Raw genomic sequence first — 19,009 nt, 5'->3', positions numbered from 1 at the left:
TACTACCCTGCTCATGATTATGAAAAACTGCTTAAAATGCTCATGATTATGAAAAACTACTTAAAATGCATGTTTTATTACCATCGACAATTCAAGGTCATGCTTGCAATTAAACATAGACTTGAATAAAAGCATAACGACCTTAACAGACTAGCCCGTCCCACATTAACAATGTGCACCTTGAAAGAATTAATCAACACCCCCCTATACAAGGGCAATAAAGTCCAAATAAACACAACTTGGATGGAACATATTACTATTCTACAAGAAGAATAGAAGGACGAAACACCTTTGGATTCAGAAGACATTGATAAGAACTTAGAAGATGAACTACACATGGACATTAGTGCATACTATCTATATGAGCCAACAATCCATGGACTTTGAAGACCCAACAATAGTGCACCATTTGAAGGATTTTCACCATTAAGCATCTTCAAGGACAAACATTTAGAGGAGCTCGATTTTCCAACACCTTTTTATGGACATCCACATGCATATAATATACCAATCGAACACACTACCAAGACATCATGAAATGGGAATTAACTTACTAAAATGACAAGCACTTTGCATTAAACATCAAAAACATCTTCTCCAAAACAATCCTCTCCAAAACAATGAAAGTGCTCATTTGACAAATCCTCTCTTCAACGTGGATATGCCTACAAAAATGCCAACTACAAGGATGGATTTTACAAGCACTGCCTAACACTAACATCGAGAAACTATTACAATCTAATATTGGATAACACGACTTCAATTGTTTGCAAACATCCTTACTTACATGATGGCATGCACTTAGAAACAACAACACAACAACAATTGGGAGTACAACATCCTCGAACATGCATGAGCTAATTTGATTTGATCTCATTTCAATGGCATAGTACTACATCCACAAGTTCCAAGCATTAAAGTCCTTACTTAGATGCAATAGCAATATCCTAGGCATTATCAAAAACTTCTTCACAGAGGAAGCCAACATGACCATGGATTTCTTTGGGTCAACGGTGTACCATAAAACTCCACAAACCTAGAAGACATAGAAGATTTTGTTGACCGATACATCTCAACATATATTTCAGAAATTGACCTTTGTTATAAGGACATGCAAACAAATAAACATAGAAAAGCTTGCCTATGAAGAGGCAAAGATTGTAGGTTTTTCTTTCCTTGACCCCACTGATGAGGCGAACAAGAATTCTACACCCACTATTGATCTCCACAGAGATAAAGAATAATAAACGTAACTTCAAACATATTTCAGCCTTGTCAACACAACAACAAGTAAAGACACTTATGGTAGATGCTTTTTTTCAAACAAACAGGAATGTCTGAAGAGGAGTATATACTTGCACTCCATAGTACCATCTCTCAACCAACACTATTTTTAAGAAGACACCCCAAAGATACACACACAAACAATTTTGACCCAACATTATCAAAACTATGGGGAGCTAATATAGACATCCAATTTGTTTTGAATCCACATGCAATTGCATCATATTGCACATCATACATTACAAAGATTGATAAGGAAACAAACAATGCAGTCAAACATGCCCTTATGCAAAGAATCAATTCTAACTTGCCTGTACATGAACATATAAGAAAAGTAGATAATGCAATGGTAAACACTCAGCACATCAGTGCCCATCACATAGTGAACTTATGCCTCTCACTCCCACTAACTAGTGCATCAAGGGAATTTGTATACATAAACATAAGCACCTTTGGCGAAAGTGCATTAATTTTGAGTCAAAGATCACAACTAGAGAAAATGGATGTAGAAAGCACTGACATCTTCTTTGATGACATCATCACAAAGTATAGGAAACACAATGCGTCCTTGTATGCAATATGCTTAGCAACACTTGCAACACATAACACATTCATGAGAGGAGCAACAAGGTTCATATATTATGCTTCAACAACTATAGCCTCACAAAAGATCCTGAAGCTCATTTTAGAGAGCAATCTTGTTGTACTTACCTTTCCAAACGTCAAAACACTCACAAAATGAAGATTTCACTACATGGCACCACATGTACAACCATCACAAAAAAACAATTGAGAACGACACAGAAGAATTCAACAAGATCAAATCAATCCCTATAATAGCAAAAAATTCTTCATAAAAAACAACACCAACAACAAGTAAAACCTCCATCAACATTAATGAAAAATTTGGCATGGGCATTGAGATGAACATACAAACACACAACCTTAAAAAATTAACTTGCCACAATCCTCACCTAACCTGATGCCTAATAAAACATACTATGAGAAACTAAGAAGCCTCAACAATGACCAACGTTTCATACTTGAGGACATCATGCTAAAGAAAAGAATATACCCCGACCTCTACCTTTTCTTATTCTCTTTAGGAAACACAAGAATAGGGATGAGATTCACGCTCATGCTCATAGTACAATCTCTACTCCGATTCTACTCTCACCGAGAGATTTCTAACATTGACTTGCCAAGAGTCCTACTACTGATATATACAAGGAGAGCCACATACATTATGGGTGGGACAACAATTCACTTAACACTTCACTTACCCTTAATTACATCCTCATACATGGCCCTCTTAGTAGGAGATAAGCTTCAACAGTTATCATAATTGTACAAGAACATTGACCTTATAGTCCTTGATGAAATATCTTTGGTCGGGATAAACACATTCAAAGTAGCAATAGATATCTGCATGTGTGAAATGAAACACAACCACCATGAACCATTTGGTAGAGTAGATGTTATTCTATGTGGAGACTTAAGCCAAGCAAGTACCACCAGATACTCATGGGTTTTTCTAGAACAATCAACATGCACAAGCAATGTTCGATAATATGAACTCACTAAACCAATGTGACAAACTAACCTACACTTCCTAGACCTCCTCAATCAAATTCACACAAGTAGCAAGAGCAGCATAGACCTCAAAACACTAAATGATATTTATGTTAAAGACCCACCACCCAAACACATCATCCCACACCTCTTCTACTTAAACATTGCCAAGGACAAAGGTCACAACAACTTCATCTTCAACTCATTGAAATCTAGTCCACACATTATTAAGATCCATGACCAGAAGCACAAGACTTGAAAAAAAAGCCTAGCCATTCCTAAAGATCCTAAAAACACTACAAGTTTGCATAAAGAGCTACATCTCAAGCCAGGAATGATAGTTGAGATTTCTTTTAGAAACTTGGACAACAACAATGGCCTAGTAAATGGCACAGATGGGATATTCAAAGGATCCAACACACATTCACTACACTTTGTCATTTGGATTGGATTCTCAAATCCAAAGATAGGAGAAAAAGGATGCTCTCAATACAAATTCCTCTACAAACCCAACATTCCTTTCACCTGGACACCAATACTATATATTAAGCAAGAGTTCTAGATAGGCAAAAACCATTCCTTTCACATAGTACAAATTAAGCAAGAGCTCCAAATAGGCAAAAACCACCTAAACACTATCTACAGACAACAATTTTGTTTCCAACCTATAAATTCACTGAGCCCAAGGACTATCTATGGACTCCCTTGCATTCAACCCATTAAACCTCCACCTAAACTTGCCCAAATCACAAACACTACAAAGTCTCAACACAATATCATTCCATTCCCACAAAATAGACATCCTTAAAAGCAACACCATCCTCAATGCCACAATTCTATGTCTCCAAGAAACACATGAACACCGAGACAATGAACTATTATTACTAGGATTTCAAATGATATCTTTAATCTTAGGGCTAGGAATTGCAACATTCTACAAGCACCCACTCACTTTAGTCAAACAACTCAACTCATATAAGAGTGGTTTTGAATGCTTGCTGACCACATTCAAAACAGATCAATCACAAAAGGCTTTCAATAATTAAAATCTAGAAGTCACCCAACACACACACCACTACACTACTTCAACAACTACAAAAATGCTACACCTCATTCCTAACAAGCCCAACGTATTCATTGTGGGAGACTTCAACATCAACTTTAAAACCAAACAACAAGCAACACAAGCCTTGCTATATTCATGGGTAAACACAGTTTCAAACAACTTATCACAAAGGCTCTACAACAATACATGGTTCCACTATTGACCACATATAGACAAAGCAAAACACAACCACCACCATAAGTGGAACAAGAGTGTTGTCTTTCTATAATCTTTGTCGTTATCTTTGTCTTCAAATCTCTTAGTTTCTATCATTACATAGTCATTTTCTTCACTTGTCTCTTCATATGAATCTATTACCATGGAAGATATAACCCAAATAATAGTTGTGGGGATATATTTGTCTCTTCACATGAACCTTGGCATGCTAGGGGACCTTTTGGTGTCCTCATGTGAACCTGACTTAGCAAGAAGAGGACACCAATGTAGTGCATGAATTTCAAAGCTGCACATGTAGGTCTATTGTTCATTCTACTTCCATTTGCACTTCCGTTTGTCCTATACTCCTTTATCACCTCCATTTTTCATTATACCTTCACTTTATCACCTCCATTATGCTCTTAACATAATTTCGTTTGTCCTATACTCCTTCCCTAATCATACCATTACTCCATGATATCTTGCACTCATAATTTTACATCTAGCTTGATAAGTTTGTGGTCAAGTTTTTTTTTAAATTGTGACCTCGATAACAAGAGAGGGGTGTTTAGGACACTGTCTTCCCAACTAAGGATTAAGATGGTTCTCACCATCTTTTTCTTATTGGATGGTGGTAGGTATGCAGACTCCCCTCTTCAATAAAAGAGATGCTTGCTACGACTTCTCAAAGCTCACTGTTTGTGCAATTATGCACTTTTGCAAACTTTTGCAAAATGCCTACCGCTTGATGACCTTTCTTGTATAAGATTAGTAGTGTTTCACCTACATGTTGAAACTTTCCCACTAAATATAGTAGTTTTCTATTTTGAATCCATTGTCTAAATTGTTTTCATTTCACCATGAAAAGGGGTTTTGTAAAGTCTTCCACACATGCACACACAAATTCAATGAACCTCATAAAGAACACAAAGGAGGATTGAGAGTGCATTTGGTCCACAAAGGGAATTATATGAAAGGAAGCAACAATATCATCATGGATTTGTTTGGCATGCAAGACAAAAATACGCATGCTCCAATGACCTTGTATGCCATTCGATATTCCCATATTGTTGTAGGGTGAGTTTGTGCTCCCAGTCATTAGGAGACTCTCAACCGAACGTCATTGTGTGGCACAAGATCTTGTTTGATATTTTGGCTTGACCATCCACTCAGGGATAATAGGGTGTGGATCTTTGATTTACAATGAGGAACTCACTCATGAATATACTAATCCTATCATTTATGAAGTTTGTCCCTTTGTCATCATGGTTTCTAGTGGGAGGCCGAAGTGAAAAATCACATTCTCGTAAGAACCTAGCAGTTGTTCTCACATCTGCTTTCTAGGTGACCTTGGTCTCTACCCACTTGGTGAAATAATATGTGGCCACAATAATGTGATGTGCCTAGGTCCCTACTAATTGGACATACAAAGTCTATTCTCCACTAATTGGACATACTAATTGAACATACAAAGTCTATTCTCCACGTCTCAAAGGTCTGGTCCATGAGAACACCAGTTAAAGGCATCTAATCTTGACTGTGAGGTGAGGCCAAATATAGTAACTCTAAGGCTAGACTTAGCAAAATGGAACAAAGATCCATGCAAGAATGAGCAAAAATAACAAATCTTGTATGAAATGAGCAAAGAATATGTAAAAACTATCATTAAAATTTGTATATGTTTATAAAGATGGCAAGATGCTAAAGTTTCCAACCATAAAACAAGTGGTACATTAATTTAAGGTCTCATATCTCTCCATAGATTCATCAAATTTATCATACGAGCTCTCCGTCTTATGCTATTTTTCAAGTGCCACACTCTTTTGACAAAATGTGTCCATGCAGTCTTATGCGAATATGGTGTAGATATGGTGTTTTACTCAATTGATGAAAACCATTAAGATCACACTTGAACAATAAACATTCCCAACTTAAACTCAAACAACCAAGCCATATACTAGCTTTTGCAATATATTGATCCTTGCCAATACTAGTTGCAATTCAATTGCACAATCTTGTTGGACATCATCAACAAAGTCTTCAATTTAGTTATTTATTATAGATGAAACTTGTAGACATTTTGGGCATCTAAAGCTCCTTTTACTACATACCTCAAATTTGGTTCGATAAAGATGACACCAACTCTTTGTCACATAGTCGATGTTGCTCTCACTTACATTTGTCTAATTTTTGATCCTCAAGCCACTTTCACCTCAAAGAACAAGCGTTTTTAACATCAATCAATGATGACTTTTTGAGCTACAAGGCCAATTCTTACTATGCCCTCTACATGTGCTTGATTTTAGATTTAACCCTTAAGGTATGTTGAAGCCACGTTGCCATCAAATACATTTGGGTTCCATAGAGGGTCTCTATGTTTAGCTAGTGCATGATTTTCATTATGTGGTGGTTTCTTGCAAGTGGTCTTTTTGATAAGCCTTTTTATGGCATCGGGCTTTTAAATTCAACACCTTCTTGAGCATTCTTGAGCTTGTAAACAAAGCTTTGAATCAAATTGCCCCATATTTAAAATTTCCACCCAATTGGACTTTGAGTACATCTTTCTTGGCCTACCCATTTGTTCAAGTCTATCTTTTTATTCTTTGTCATAGCATGACCAACCTTGAATAGGTAGTGTTTGCCCACAAAGTTATGTTGTTGTTTGGACAAGATACATGATGCAAAGAGAATGGGTCCAAATGGGGAGCTTTGAATCAATCCTACACAACATAACCATGAGCACCCTAAATCACTTTTTGCATGTTGCTAGTTATGTTGTCTTTGAACATGACATCTAAAGAAGACAGTTGAGATAACCCTTTAGATGCTTTGAATTGCATCTACCATGCCTTGCATGTGGATTCAACTTTGTTGGTGGTGGTGCTTTACTCACAAATTGGATTTTCAACCCTCACTCATTTATGTTGCATAGGAGTAGCCTTGAGAGGGAGAAAACAAATCATCTTTGAGAATGGCATTATTGCACCCTCACTAATGACTCCATGAGCATCTTGTTAGAGTTTTGGGCATCTTCTTTCTGTATTATAGCGAGCGAGGGATAATTTGTGGATGTGCCCACCGAAGGATAGGAGTAGATTATTTATGTAAAATATCAAGTCAGGTGCTTGGGAATTTAAGCATTACCCAGAGTAAAGGCTAGAAAGAGGGACTAGTTAGGGTGGTCAAAGGGTAGTTTTGCCCAGCTAGTTGGGGCTAGCCAAGCTAGCCAACCACCTGACTCAAGGGTTGATCAACCAATCAATTGACCAAACCAGATGAGGGTAGCTAAACAGACAACCTAAAACAATTTAGGCTAAGTTGGCTGCTCTCCCTCCAAAAATAGGGTTTATTTGTCCCTTTATTGTAACAATTTACAAGTGTAGTTCTACCTCTATTTGGAGTCTTTAAGGATGCAATTCCTACTTTGGTTGTGGCCTTCCAAATGTGTCTTCTTAGTGGTAAAGCGTGGAGATTTCCCCGCATGTAATTGTGTAATCCTTTGCAGTTTATTGCAAAAAATATTCTCTCTCGAGTCTCTATTGTAGTCCCTTCGTTCTAGTTGCATTTCTGCATCTCTTTTTCACATGCATATGCATGCTGCATACTTTGACATGGTATCAGAGCCCAAGGTAGTCTAAAGCCTTGGTAACAGAGAGAACACTCAAGGAAGTAGGTGTTTGCAATTGATTAGAGAAGGAAAGAATAAGTTTTGGACAAGGAGAACTGGCTTGGAGGTGTTTGCTACTAATTAGAGAAGGAGAAAGTAACATTAGGACACGGAGAAGTGGCTTGGAGGCAGCGGTCCTTAAAAATAGCCGCCTTGCAAAGCATGTAGCCTCTTGTTTTCTTTCCCAACCACTCTCCCTTCACAAGATCAAGGTCACCCCATGAGATGGCAAGTTTTCTAGAGATGGCAAGGATCCCCATTCTTAATACGTTCCCAATGGACCATCAATTCAATGAAAAAAACTACAAGGTAATGATGGAGTCATGTTGTAGTCATATGTCTTGGTTATTTTCATTCTAGTTGGAATTGTCAAGCTAGATCTGGAGGAGGAGGACCTTGGCATCATGGATTGAAAGGAGTAGGAAACCTTGGCATAGTTATGTGATTGTGTCGGTGCCCAAGTACATTCCTAAATGTACTCCTTAGACAATCGATCACATGAAGCACATGACACCTGCCAAAAGAATTTGGGAGTACTTGGCATCTTTTTACAACAAGGTATCACCCATGAAGCATGTCTCCTTAGGAGTGCAGATGTGTGTGCTAAACCTCATGAAGTAGCAATCATGTGGTGTCACAACAACAAGATGCAAGCTCTTCAATAGGAGTCCCTTCAAGTTGGGAAGGACATTAACAAGCTGTAATCTCCTCAATAGAAGGCCCTTCAGGTTGGGAGGGAGATATTCAAGGATACGGCCATCACCCTACTGTCCCATCTTTCCTCGCAATACTTAGCATTTTGTATCTCTCTTATCACTAATGGGAGACTCAACACTCTAACATGAGAGGAGCTTGAGTCAATATAGTTGGACTAGGAGGAGCAGATCAAGTTCCCGCCATAGGGTGGAAGATTGAAAGCATTGGCCACCCCGCACACAAAAGGGCAAAACAATGACAACAACAAGGGTAAAGGAAAGTCTTTAGAAAAGAAATCTGGAGGCTTTGAAGCCGAATCGGTCCTATGACCACTATGGCTAGAGGAAGTGCCCTAGGCTACGATAAAGGTACCGGTTCCTCAATTGTAGCCATGATGACCCAACATTTGTACAAGTGGAGATAACGGGAGCTCATGTTCATGAAGTTTGCAAGACTGGTAAGCATGTGGAGTTTGACAACGAGTTAATGGCTATTAAGGACAAGTGATAGGCTAGGTTGTTTGGGAAGGAGTAGTTGACAACTAAATCTACAAACTTTCTTCTCTTACAGGTACTCTTTAGGTGATTTATGGCATTTTTTATATGTTGGAGTGGGTGCAAAGCCTTAAAGTTGGAGTGAACCTGATTGGAGACGAGATCCAAGTACGAAGAGATGTGCATTAGAGTTCAATTGTACCCATAGATTGGGTACAAATGTCATGCAGTGCGGTGAGAAGCATCCAAATGTGGTCTTCTTAATCAACTATGTTCTTGCAAACCTTTGCAATTTATTACACAAAGACTTCTCTCTCTAGTCACAATACCATCTCTCTAGTTGCATTTTTACATCTCTCTTCTCCTCGCATACTTTCGCTCCATACTCTGACACTTCCATGCTATATAGCCTTAGTTGTCCTATAGGACACTAGGTTCCCTTATGGCTCAGGCCTAGGGTATGAACCTTGGACACCAACGCCCATAGCATGAAGTTAGACCCTTGCTTTAATTTATTGTGTTCACAACGGTGCTCTCCCACCTTTTTCATGTCCATTGGGATGTAAATTCTTAGAGACCTCTAGGAGGAGAAAATGGTGTAGTAACTTTTTTGGGAATAATGGTCGGTGTGTGTTGCATGAGCCTTCTAGGAGGAACAAATGGTGCATTAACTTTTGTTTGGAATCATGCTTGGTGTGTGTTGCATGAGCCTTCGAATTCCCCTAGTTTAGTGTTTATGACGAGCCACATGACACACCCTTTCCTTGTAAAATAAATCCACCCCACAAAAAGATAAGGCCTTAGCTATGAGCACATATGTGACTACTAAACCATTATTGATTAACATAGAGCATTACAGTCGTCCATTGCAATCAAGCTTGTAATATCAATGGTGTTAGGGCATTGTGATGAGCTAATGGGTACTTGCCTCCTTTCATTTACCTTTGCTTAGGGATAGGGGATGCAAATCAATGCAACATATCTTGCTTGTAGCTAGTACAAAGCCATGGCCATATAGGACATATAACCCTTAAAACTTGTGTGTGAGTGCGTGCACAGATTTAAGTTAAAACAATAATAAGACAATCAAACCTCTTTCAATGACACATATCAATTTGGCCATCGGCTCAATTAAGAGGGGCACTTTGTTTGTTTGTGTTCCTTTCGTAGTTTTTGAAATGTCTTTTAATTTTGCTATTGGTTGTCCTTATAATTCTTCTCTTGTTCTGTGCCATGCTCGAGGCATTCGCTATGTAAAACTTCCTTACATCACTTGCATTCATGTTCTTAAAAGTGAATGACACTTTGAAGTCATGGGTTGTGCTCAAAAGATATGGGTCTTCAAGTAGCTATTTGCAAGAAAGTGGTTGCAAGTTTGCTAAAAAATGGTTCAGAGCAAGCGTGTGATGAAGTATAATGTTTTATGGGCTTATGCAATGCATGGCAACCATTTGAAATGTGTTTGAGAGCCTCTCCCTCCGTTACATTTAGCCTCCTCCCCCCACCTTAACACCCTAGGTGCTATTTCCCACATCCCCTCCTTTTCAAAGATATGTGGTTTGCCTGTGTGTTGGAGAATGCTTAGTTGTGTGAGGATGCTAGTGTGCTAGAGATGCTTGCCTTTTGTGCAATGAAAGTGCTTGCATGTTGGAGAATGCTTGAGTGCAAACAAATGTTATGTCATGGTGTCATGGGAAATAGAAGTGGGAAAAGTTTTCCCCTTGGGAAAATGTTAGAAATAGTGAGTGCTATGTTTGATGCATTTCCTACTGACGACATATGCCCTTTAAAAGGGAATGACAATGAGAAGCTCTTTTGAGTGAAAAGTGAAAGGGGGGAGAAAAACAAGAGAGGGTGTAGGGAGCTTTCACAATTTGAAATTTAGATGGGTAAGAAAAAGGCATAATTTTTTAAAAACTGGTTTAATTTTTTGACATACGAGTCCATGCTTTGTCAAATGGCATTTCAACTTGAGGGCCAGTTTCATTTTGTAAAACCGTTAGCCAACTCAAGCAGGGGAACACCCAAACTGCCGAAGTTGCTGCTACTCCAATGAGAAGCTTTTTTGAGTGTCAGGGGAGAAAAAAAGAGAGAGCTTTGGACGATTTGATAAAAAACACACACCCCCACACACCCACCCCACACTCACCCATTTGTGGTCATATCAATGGATACATTGCCTTGGACTGGTGGGCACATGGTCCATCCTTGTGGTCAACTCACGCACACTCTACATACGCACTCACCCACAAGCTATGATACCAGGCTTGGCCTCCAAGGTTTGAACTCGTAAGTTTAGGATTGGAAGCCCAATGCTCAAACCACTAAGAGTTAGTGCACAAGCATAGGCTGGAGTGCAACCTGTGCATTGGCCCAGCCTGTGCGTGACTTGGTGGTGGAGTCTAGAAAAGGTGGGTTCGTGTTCATTTGATTTAAGAAGCTTGCCAGGGAGGTCACGGCAATGATTGGCAGCATTGCAGGGGTGGTGATTGGATGCACAATTTGCTTGCATTTAAGCTCCCTCTATTCTTCAAAACGGACCAAAACAACGTTGGCATGTCAAATTGGTGGGCAGAGGCGATTGATTGCCGCCAATCATCGAGTGAAGGATGTATGGGTGCCATGTTTGGCACCCAAGAATTCGAAGCTACCCTTCGGGGCACCTGAGGGCGCATAGAGCGCCTTGACTATTCCAACCAATGGGGAGGCGACACTAGTGCCACGTCGATGCCAGAGTGTGCACTGGACCTAAGCCAAATCCCTGAGGCTTTGACGATTTTGAAAAAGGTCCAAGGAGATCTTATCCAACCGGTTTAATTTTCCCGGCCATAAAACCGGCAGCCGGTAAACCAAGAGAAGCTCCCGCCCAGAGTGCAAAATCCAGTTCAAATGGTCACAAGTTTCGATCATCAGCTTCATAAACTGGCTTCCCATAATCCAAAAATCCGGCACTAACAAGCTCCCGCCCACAAAAATCAGTTCAAATAATCGATTGGGAGCCTTTGGACGGTTGAGATGCCATTTCAGGGAGCATTCTGATCGAGGGACGCATAAAATTCTGCTTCTGCTTCTGCAAAAGGTTGGTGGGTTGTCTTGTCCGAGGGCAGGAAGAAAACCGCCAAATTTGAACAATCGAAATTAAGTTGGGGAAATCGCAAGCATCTTGTTGTTGTTGTTGATGATGATGATGATGATGCATTCTTTGAGAATGGGATGAATTCGATGCTCTGGAGTCTGGCGTGTCTGCAAATTTGATCGCTGTGTGCAAATTTAACCGATCGATCATCTTGCCATTGATTAAGACCGCAGATTGTGGGCTTTTCTGCTGAGAGCTCGGCCTGTATAATCAAGGAAGGAAGCCCTTTTGATCGTGTCGCCTGATGTGTGACTACTTACTCTAAATACGCCTGAGTCCGGATTAAGCTCTGCAAATGGAAAGAGAGAGCCTCAGAGGGAGAGAGGAATGCTTTTTGCAATAAAATCCAAGCAGGCAGAAAGAGAGAGACAGAGACAGAGAGACACAGAGAAAGAGAGAGAAAGCCGGAAGCCTCGATTCAAAAGAACGAGACAGCGAGAGAAGCCTGTGAGAGAGAGAGAGAGAGAGAGAGAGAGAGAGAGAGAAAGCGACCGGCCCTTCTGCCCTGTTAATAAGTTGCTGCTGTTCTTGCAATCAAAGAGACGAGAGGAGGGCAGTGTAGCTTAACGAGAGAGAGAGAGAGAGAGCGAGAGAGCGAGAGCGAAACACACAGAGAGAAAGAGCAATCAAAGAGCGAGAGAGCGAGAGAGAAAGAGCGAAACACAGAGAGACAGAGAGTCGAAGAGCAATCAAAGAGACGAGAAGAGAGCAGCGCAGCTTAACGAGAGATAAGGAGCGAGAGAGAGAAGAGAAGAGCAATCAAAGAGACGAGAAGAGTGCAGTGTAGCTTAACGAGAGAGAAAGAGCGAGGCCGACAACGAGAGAGCGAGAGAGAGAGAGAGAGAGAGAGAGAGAGAGAGAGCTTTCGATCGAGAGTTCCGATTTGACACCGATTCTCCATCGCCAGGTTCTCATCTTCCCCTGCCTCTTTTCGTCTTCCCTGTCTTCGCAATCAATTCCTTCGCTTATTTCCTGCTAAATGCCTTCGAGCTCTGTCGTTTGCTACATCGGCAGCCATTCTTTTCTTGCTTCTCGAATGACCTCGCGCATCTCTCAATTCTAGCTACACCTGTGTCCGCTGCAGGGCATTTGATCATCTTGGTTATCTGCCTCCTTTGCTCGAATGATTATCATGCTCCTCATCCCTTTTAGGAATTTTGGCTTAGCAAACTTGCTGGATCATACGCGACTTTCGCCAGGGCCGTTTGGTCTTCATTTACTTAGCATTTTCGATTTGGATTTTGCGAACTTCGTGTCATCGGCCGTGCTATTCCTTTTCTGTTGCCGAGGCAGACCCGTTTAATACATCTTAGAAGCCTTTAGCCCTTTTGTAGGTGTCTTTGCGCACTCACGGAGTTGGTAGCTCGCAAATAGATTCGGTGAGGACCTTGTGCATTTTCAAAGTGATCTATAGTGTAAGATCGTAAACCCTCGTTTCTTGCAGGAAATTTTCCTTTGAATCCCGGTCGCTTTTTCGTACTCGTTCTGCTCCAACATCTGCTTCCTCGTTTGGGTCCTAACCTGTTATCTTGCTCTTGTTCTGGTTTGTGGAGTTTTCAGTTTCGTCTTGGGGCATCGGTTGCTTGAATTCCTCAGCGCTGAAATTCCTCCCAATCCCATGATGTATATTGCAGCCTGATTTTCCATCATTCCGCTTTTATAAAATTCATGCCAGATTCTTTCTCTGGCTTCAGGATTAGCGCGCTGTTATTTTTGAAAACGTCTACCCTATATTGGCGCGTTTTTTCTTCGTTCTTCGATCCTGCTCTTTTCATACATTAAAGATTTAATCACTACAACAATCGAATTTGGCATGACCTGCAAACATTTAAATACCGCTTGCAGGTCGCCACTAGTAGCGATCCTTGATGCTGATTTTTTTCTTACAGCCTCATCTTGCACCAGAGTGCGATTTCTAGAGTCACATTCTGCATTTCGCCAACTCCCCTCAAGTATTGTCTCTTTGTGCTTGTTTACTCTTCCAGCGTGGCTACATGATTTATGAATGTGCTAAAAATGCTCCCTGCTTTCCTGGCTTTAGTTCCCAGTACAAGGGGGGGCTTTGGGCATTAGAAAGTACCTACCCTATGATTGGTCATAACCTGTTTTGCATTTGATTATTATTTGCTGCATGTGCCGATCAGTTAGTATACTGGTCAGTTGATGATTTATGCTCTGTTATTAAGGTTGCACTGCTCTGTTAAGCAAACATTCCTGGAAGGGGTTTATACAGGGATGTGGATTTATGCCTGTGGAAGAACAGATTCTGACTTTGTTAAGACAGGTGCAACAGCTGCTTACAGTGTGTTATTGGAACAGATTGTTGAAATTGAGAAAGAACTTGCTAGACAACATCAGATGATGGCGCGACGATTCTGATATAATCAACTTCTACTTGGAGTTCAAGGATCTCATAATTTTGTTTCCTGGCTGCAAATTAATGACGGGAGTTGGTGAGCAAGCACGGCGGCTCCGAACAAAGGCAATTGCTGGGCCGTCAGTCATTCGTTCTGCTCCTGTAACGAGCAATGTGGGTTCTGGAGAAGCGAATCGGGGCTCCAAGGCAACAGCCAAGAGAGCAGCTAATGATGACAGCCAGCGTGTGGTGACCACTGCGCCAGCTCAGCAAACAAAAAGGCGTGCTGCATTAACTAATTTGACAAATCAGTCTAGTATTCGAAATGGATCTGGAGCTTTTAAGGCACAAGTATGAGCTTTTCCTCTCCTGTTAACAATGATCCGTTTCTGGGATTGTTGTCAAGCTAGCTGGTTTCTCTAAATGGCTTTTCATGAGATATTTAAGCTTTTTACTAACTTTGCTAATCTTTCATAGACAATTCCATAGGTGTATAAGTTTTGTTTATCTACATGTAGCACATACTCGTCTGCATCTTTTCAGTTGAATTTGGGAGGTTGTACTTTTAGCCTTTGAGACACAGCCGTGCTCAATTTGCTTATGACTACAGGTTGCTGTTGCAAGAAGTAAAACTCAAGCCACCGCTGAAGCCAAGAAGAGTGAGGCCCCACATGGAGCAGGCGCATTATCAATTCAAAAGAAGGGTGGGCCTTCTACTCTTGACCAGAATATGCAAACTGCACATGGAACTCAGGAGGAGCAAATTTCATTACCTGGAACAATAGGCTTATCCAGTCAAGTTAAAAATGAGACCAAGGTTGAATCTCTGGAGTTATTGACTGGAGATACTGGAGGTGGGGAAATCGCTGCTCTGGAGCGGGAAACACAACATAACCTGTACATTTCAAAGGACTCTAAAGCTCGGTCCAGACAAGGTAATGCTCCTTCATCATTTTTAGGGCCTCATATACTCAAGCAGCATCAATATATATTGTACATTCCAGCTCAGTTCCTCGTTTTGAAGGTCTCTAAATGATCCATTGTTTTATTCATTTACTGAATCCAACCCTTGCCATCGGTATGATTCACATCTAGGTACATGTTCATGCCCTAACCATTATCCCATAGCTGTAGACTATTTTGCTCCACAAAAAATCTTTGTTCCTGAAGCTGCCACTTATAGCTTGGGTCCATTGAAAGAGCTGGTTCCCTGTATTTACTATATTGTAAGTACCAAAATAATATTACAAATAAAGACCCCCATGAGCTTCTGATGAAACTATAGGTGAATAGTGGCACATAATTAGTGTCCGTATAGCTAGCACAATCTGGGTTGCAGGGGACTGTTAATATTTCCAGAAATACTTGTTGAAAATCACTACAAAGTATTGTTTGAAGACACTCATCTAGTCCCATCTACAGGTAACTCATTTGTAGATAACAGATCAGGAGAGCCAGGGTGGTCCCAGGAAAAATTCATGGACATTGACACTAATCACAAAGATCCTCAGATATGCAGCTCATATGCTACAGACATCTACCATCACCTTCGTATGGCTGAGGTGAGTGTTTTTATTGTTTTTGCGCAATGCTGTCCAAGTGGCTCTGTTCAATTCTCAACCAATGTTGGGTAGTTGCAGTTGAAAAGAAGGCCCACCGTGGATTTTATGGATACAATTCAACATGACATAAATGCCAGTATGCGTGGGATTTTGATTGACTGGCTTGTAGAGGTAATTGTTCATCTAGGTCTTTTGCAATGGCTGCATTAGTGATATTATGTTTTTAAAGTCTGTTCATAATGTGCTATGCATGTTTCAGCTCTCTGATGAAATACGGTTTTCTTAAACTTATTGGACATCTTTGGTCCAGGTGGCAGAGGAGTACAAGCTTGTTCCAGATACTCTGTACTTGACTGTATCATATATCGATCGGTTTCTGTCTTTCAGAATGGCGAATCGACAGCAACTACAACTCTTGGGGGTCGCATGCATGCTAATAGCATCGTATGTGTTCTTGACTTGCACCGTTATTTCACCTATCACGTTTCATTTGTGAGAATGATGGAGTATTGCTGTCACCTGAAATAAGTTTGTTGTCAGGAAGTACGAGGAAATCTGTGCTCCGCAAGTAGAAGAGTTTTGCTACATAACTGATAATACTTACTGCAGGGATGAGGTTGATTCAAAACCCTGCGCTAGCATCGTTATGGTACAAATCAAGTTTACTGAACTGACGTATTAAGACCAAGTGTTTCACATGTACATGCAGGTTTTGGAGATGGAAAGGCAAGTTCTTAATCACCTTCATTTTGAACTGACTGGCCCTACTACCAAAACATTTCTTAGGTGAGCTCTGTTACAGTGCCAAACATTCATGTCAAGGTTTATGTGAGTATTGGTAAAGTGCTGATGCTTTAGATGTGAACTGGCAGGCGATTTCTCAGGGCGGCTCAGGTTTGCCAGAAGGTAATAACTCCTTAACTGGTGCCAGGCATCTGCTCTGTGGTGCTCTTGGTCAACTCTTGAGTGTTAGATCTGCAGAATTCAACTCTTACCATGTCTGCTTGTTGAATTGCAGAATCCAACCCTTCATATGGAGTTTTTAGGAAATTATCTTGCAGAGATGACTCTTGTGGAGTATGATTTCCTTAAATATCTGCCATCTATGATTGCTGCATGTGCCGTCTTTGTGGCAAAGTTTACTCTGGATCCGACTGATAGACCTTGGGTAGGTTCCAGTCGAGTCTCTGAAGCATGATAGCATGCTCTTTTAAGCATACGATTGCTCTATTACAGTGGCTTTTTAGTGTCACCTTGTTGCATTAGAAAACAATTTACATGGTGAGGTTTATACTGAGTAGCAGATAATCAGATCTTGTGTTTGCTTTTGGGTGGTGGGAATCAGAACACTACATTGCAGCACTATACCGGATATCGTCCTTCTGAATTAAAGGACTGTGTGAAGGCTATACATAATCTACAGTATAATACAAGTACCTCCACCTTACCTGCAATAAGGGAGAAATATCGACAGCACAAGGTCAGTCTTAAACGCCCATTCTATATTGTAAATTGTGGCTGCAGTACAATATTCTATTGTGGTTCTGTTTGAGATTGACATTGTGAATTGTGGCTGCAGTACAATTTTCTATTGTGGTTCTGTTTGAAATTGACATGGTACTATCACATCTGACATGCTTTACCTTTGACAAATTGTGTAACAGTTCAAATGCGTTGCAGCCCTTGCATCTCCAGCTGTCATCCCCTCTGAATATTTTGATGACCTTGATGATTAATTTCTAAGGGACTCAGCTCTCTCTTAGCCTAAAGCTATTCTCACCTTTTAGTTTGGTAATTTTGGGGTTTTATGAACCTGGCACAGTAAGGTTCTTTGTGTAATTATAACAATGTAGAGATAATCCAGTATGAGTTCACTTGTATGATTTACTCGCTGGCTAGGTACTGGATTGTGAGTCAGTCCAGTATCAAGGTTAGCTTGGAAGAGTTCAGCACTTTAGGAATATGCTTGAATATCCTTGCACTGGAGTGTGAAAAGTCTGCCAACCTTCCAAAAGGGTTGAAGTTAATCTATAGTGAAATAGAACTGTCTGGCATCAAGTCAATATGCTATCTGCAACTCAGGCAGATCATTTCAATGTATATTTATGCCAGCCTAATTGGGCTTGTCATTAAAAAATTTAGGTGATTTGATTTGATTCTTTTTGAGTGCTTACCAGATTTTATTAAGACAGAATCCTGTGCAGGTTTAAGCAGCTGATGGAGCTTCAGAGTGGAAGCACAATATCCAATTGAATGTTTTAAGCTTAGACCTCCAGCTATTGTATTCAGTTGCACCAGCAGTTAATCATTAAATGAGTTTGTTGAGGCAAGTGGATAGAATTGGGAAACTTAAACTTAAACTCAAACATACTATTAACCAGGATTGAGGAAAGTACTACATTCAAGGCAAGCTAAGAACTCTGAATGGCTATGCCATTTGGGTTGTCAAATGCCTCTTAGTCGATGACTTGGACTGTCAGGTTGATTTACATTTTAGACATTGCTTGAACATCATCATTCAAACTGATGTCCATCCTTGGATTTACCAACTTGATATTCAAAATTAGTGCCTCCTTAACTGCAAAGACTTCAATGAGCTGCCATATGCATGGATACATTCAAATTGCTACAAAGTGTGTTGTGCAACTTTATTCAATTTGTCAAGAGCTTGATAGTGCCTGCAAATCCTATAAGAATCATTCTTTTCAATCAACATAAAGAGAACTTATAGGGAGAGCTATTAATCTTGAGGAAGCTATGAAGGAGAACCAGCAAGACACCAAGGTTAGGCTTTTACTAGATCCTAAACAAAGTCAAAGGACGTTTCAGAAGGCAAGACTTAGAGCACAACTGCTTGAGATATGTGATGCCACTCAACAGATTGGTTTGGCCTTGATCATTCTAGGTTACGATAAATGTGGCAATTCCTTCTTTTCAACCCAAAGAGGAAAAGAGATCGGAGCATGAGATATGTAGCATGC

The 19,009-nt window shown here is 40.3% G+C and overlaps 1 protein-coding gene across 1 annotated transcript; it reads left to right on the top strand.

The window, feature by feature from the left end:
- Positions 1–12,422: 12,422 nt before the first annotated feature.
- LOC147882491 (cyclin-A1-4-like) lies at positions 12,423–18,119 on the top strand. Its single transcript, XM_087400194.1, has 12 exons — positions 12,423–13,017; positions 14,430–14,817; positions 15,077–15,401; positions 15,889–16,028; positions 16,107–16,199; positions 16,339–16,472; positions 16,569–16,644; positions 16,738–16,814; positions 16,901–16,934; positions 17,047–17,196; positions 17,374–17,508; positions 17,693–18,119. Exons 2-12 carry the CDS (start codon positions 14,551–14,553, stop codon positions 17,762–17,764), a joined length of 1,503 nt encoding a protein of 500 aa, XP_087256320.1. The 5' UTR covers positions 12,423–13,017; positions 14,430–14,550; the 3' UTR covers positions 17,765–18,119.
- Positions 18,120–19,009: the final 890 nt, after the last annotated feature.

This window comes from Dipteris shenzhenensis, chromosome 29 (genome assembly GCF_047967505.1).
Source record: "Dipteris shenzhenensis isolate YYH24624 ecotype China chromosome 29, Dip_SZ_1.0, whole genome shotgun sequence".
Taxonomy (NCBI): domain Eukaryota; kingdom Viridiplantae; phylum Streptophyta; class Polypodiopsida; order Gleicheniales; family Dipteridaceae; genus Dipteris; species Dipteris shenzhenensis.
Note: the sequence above shows the minus strand (reverse complement) of the source record. Positions and strands in the feature narration are given on the sequence as shown.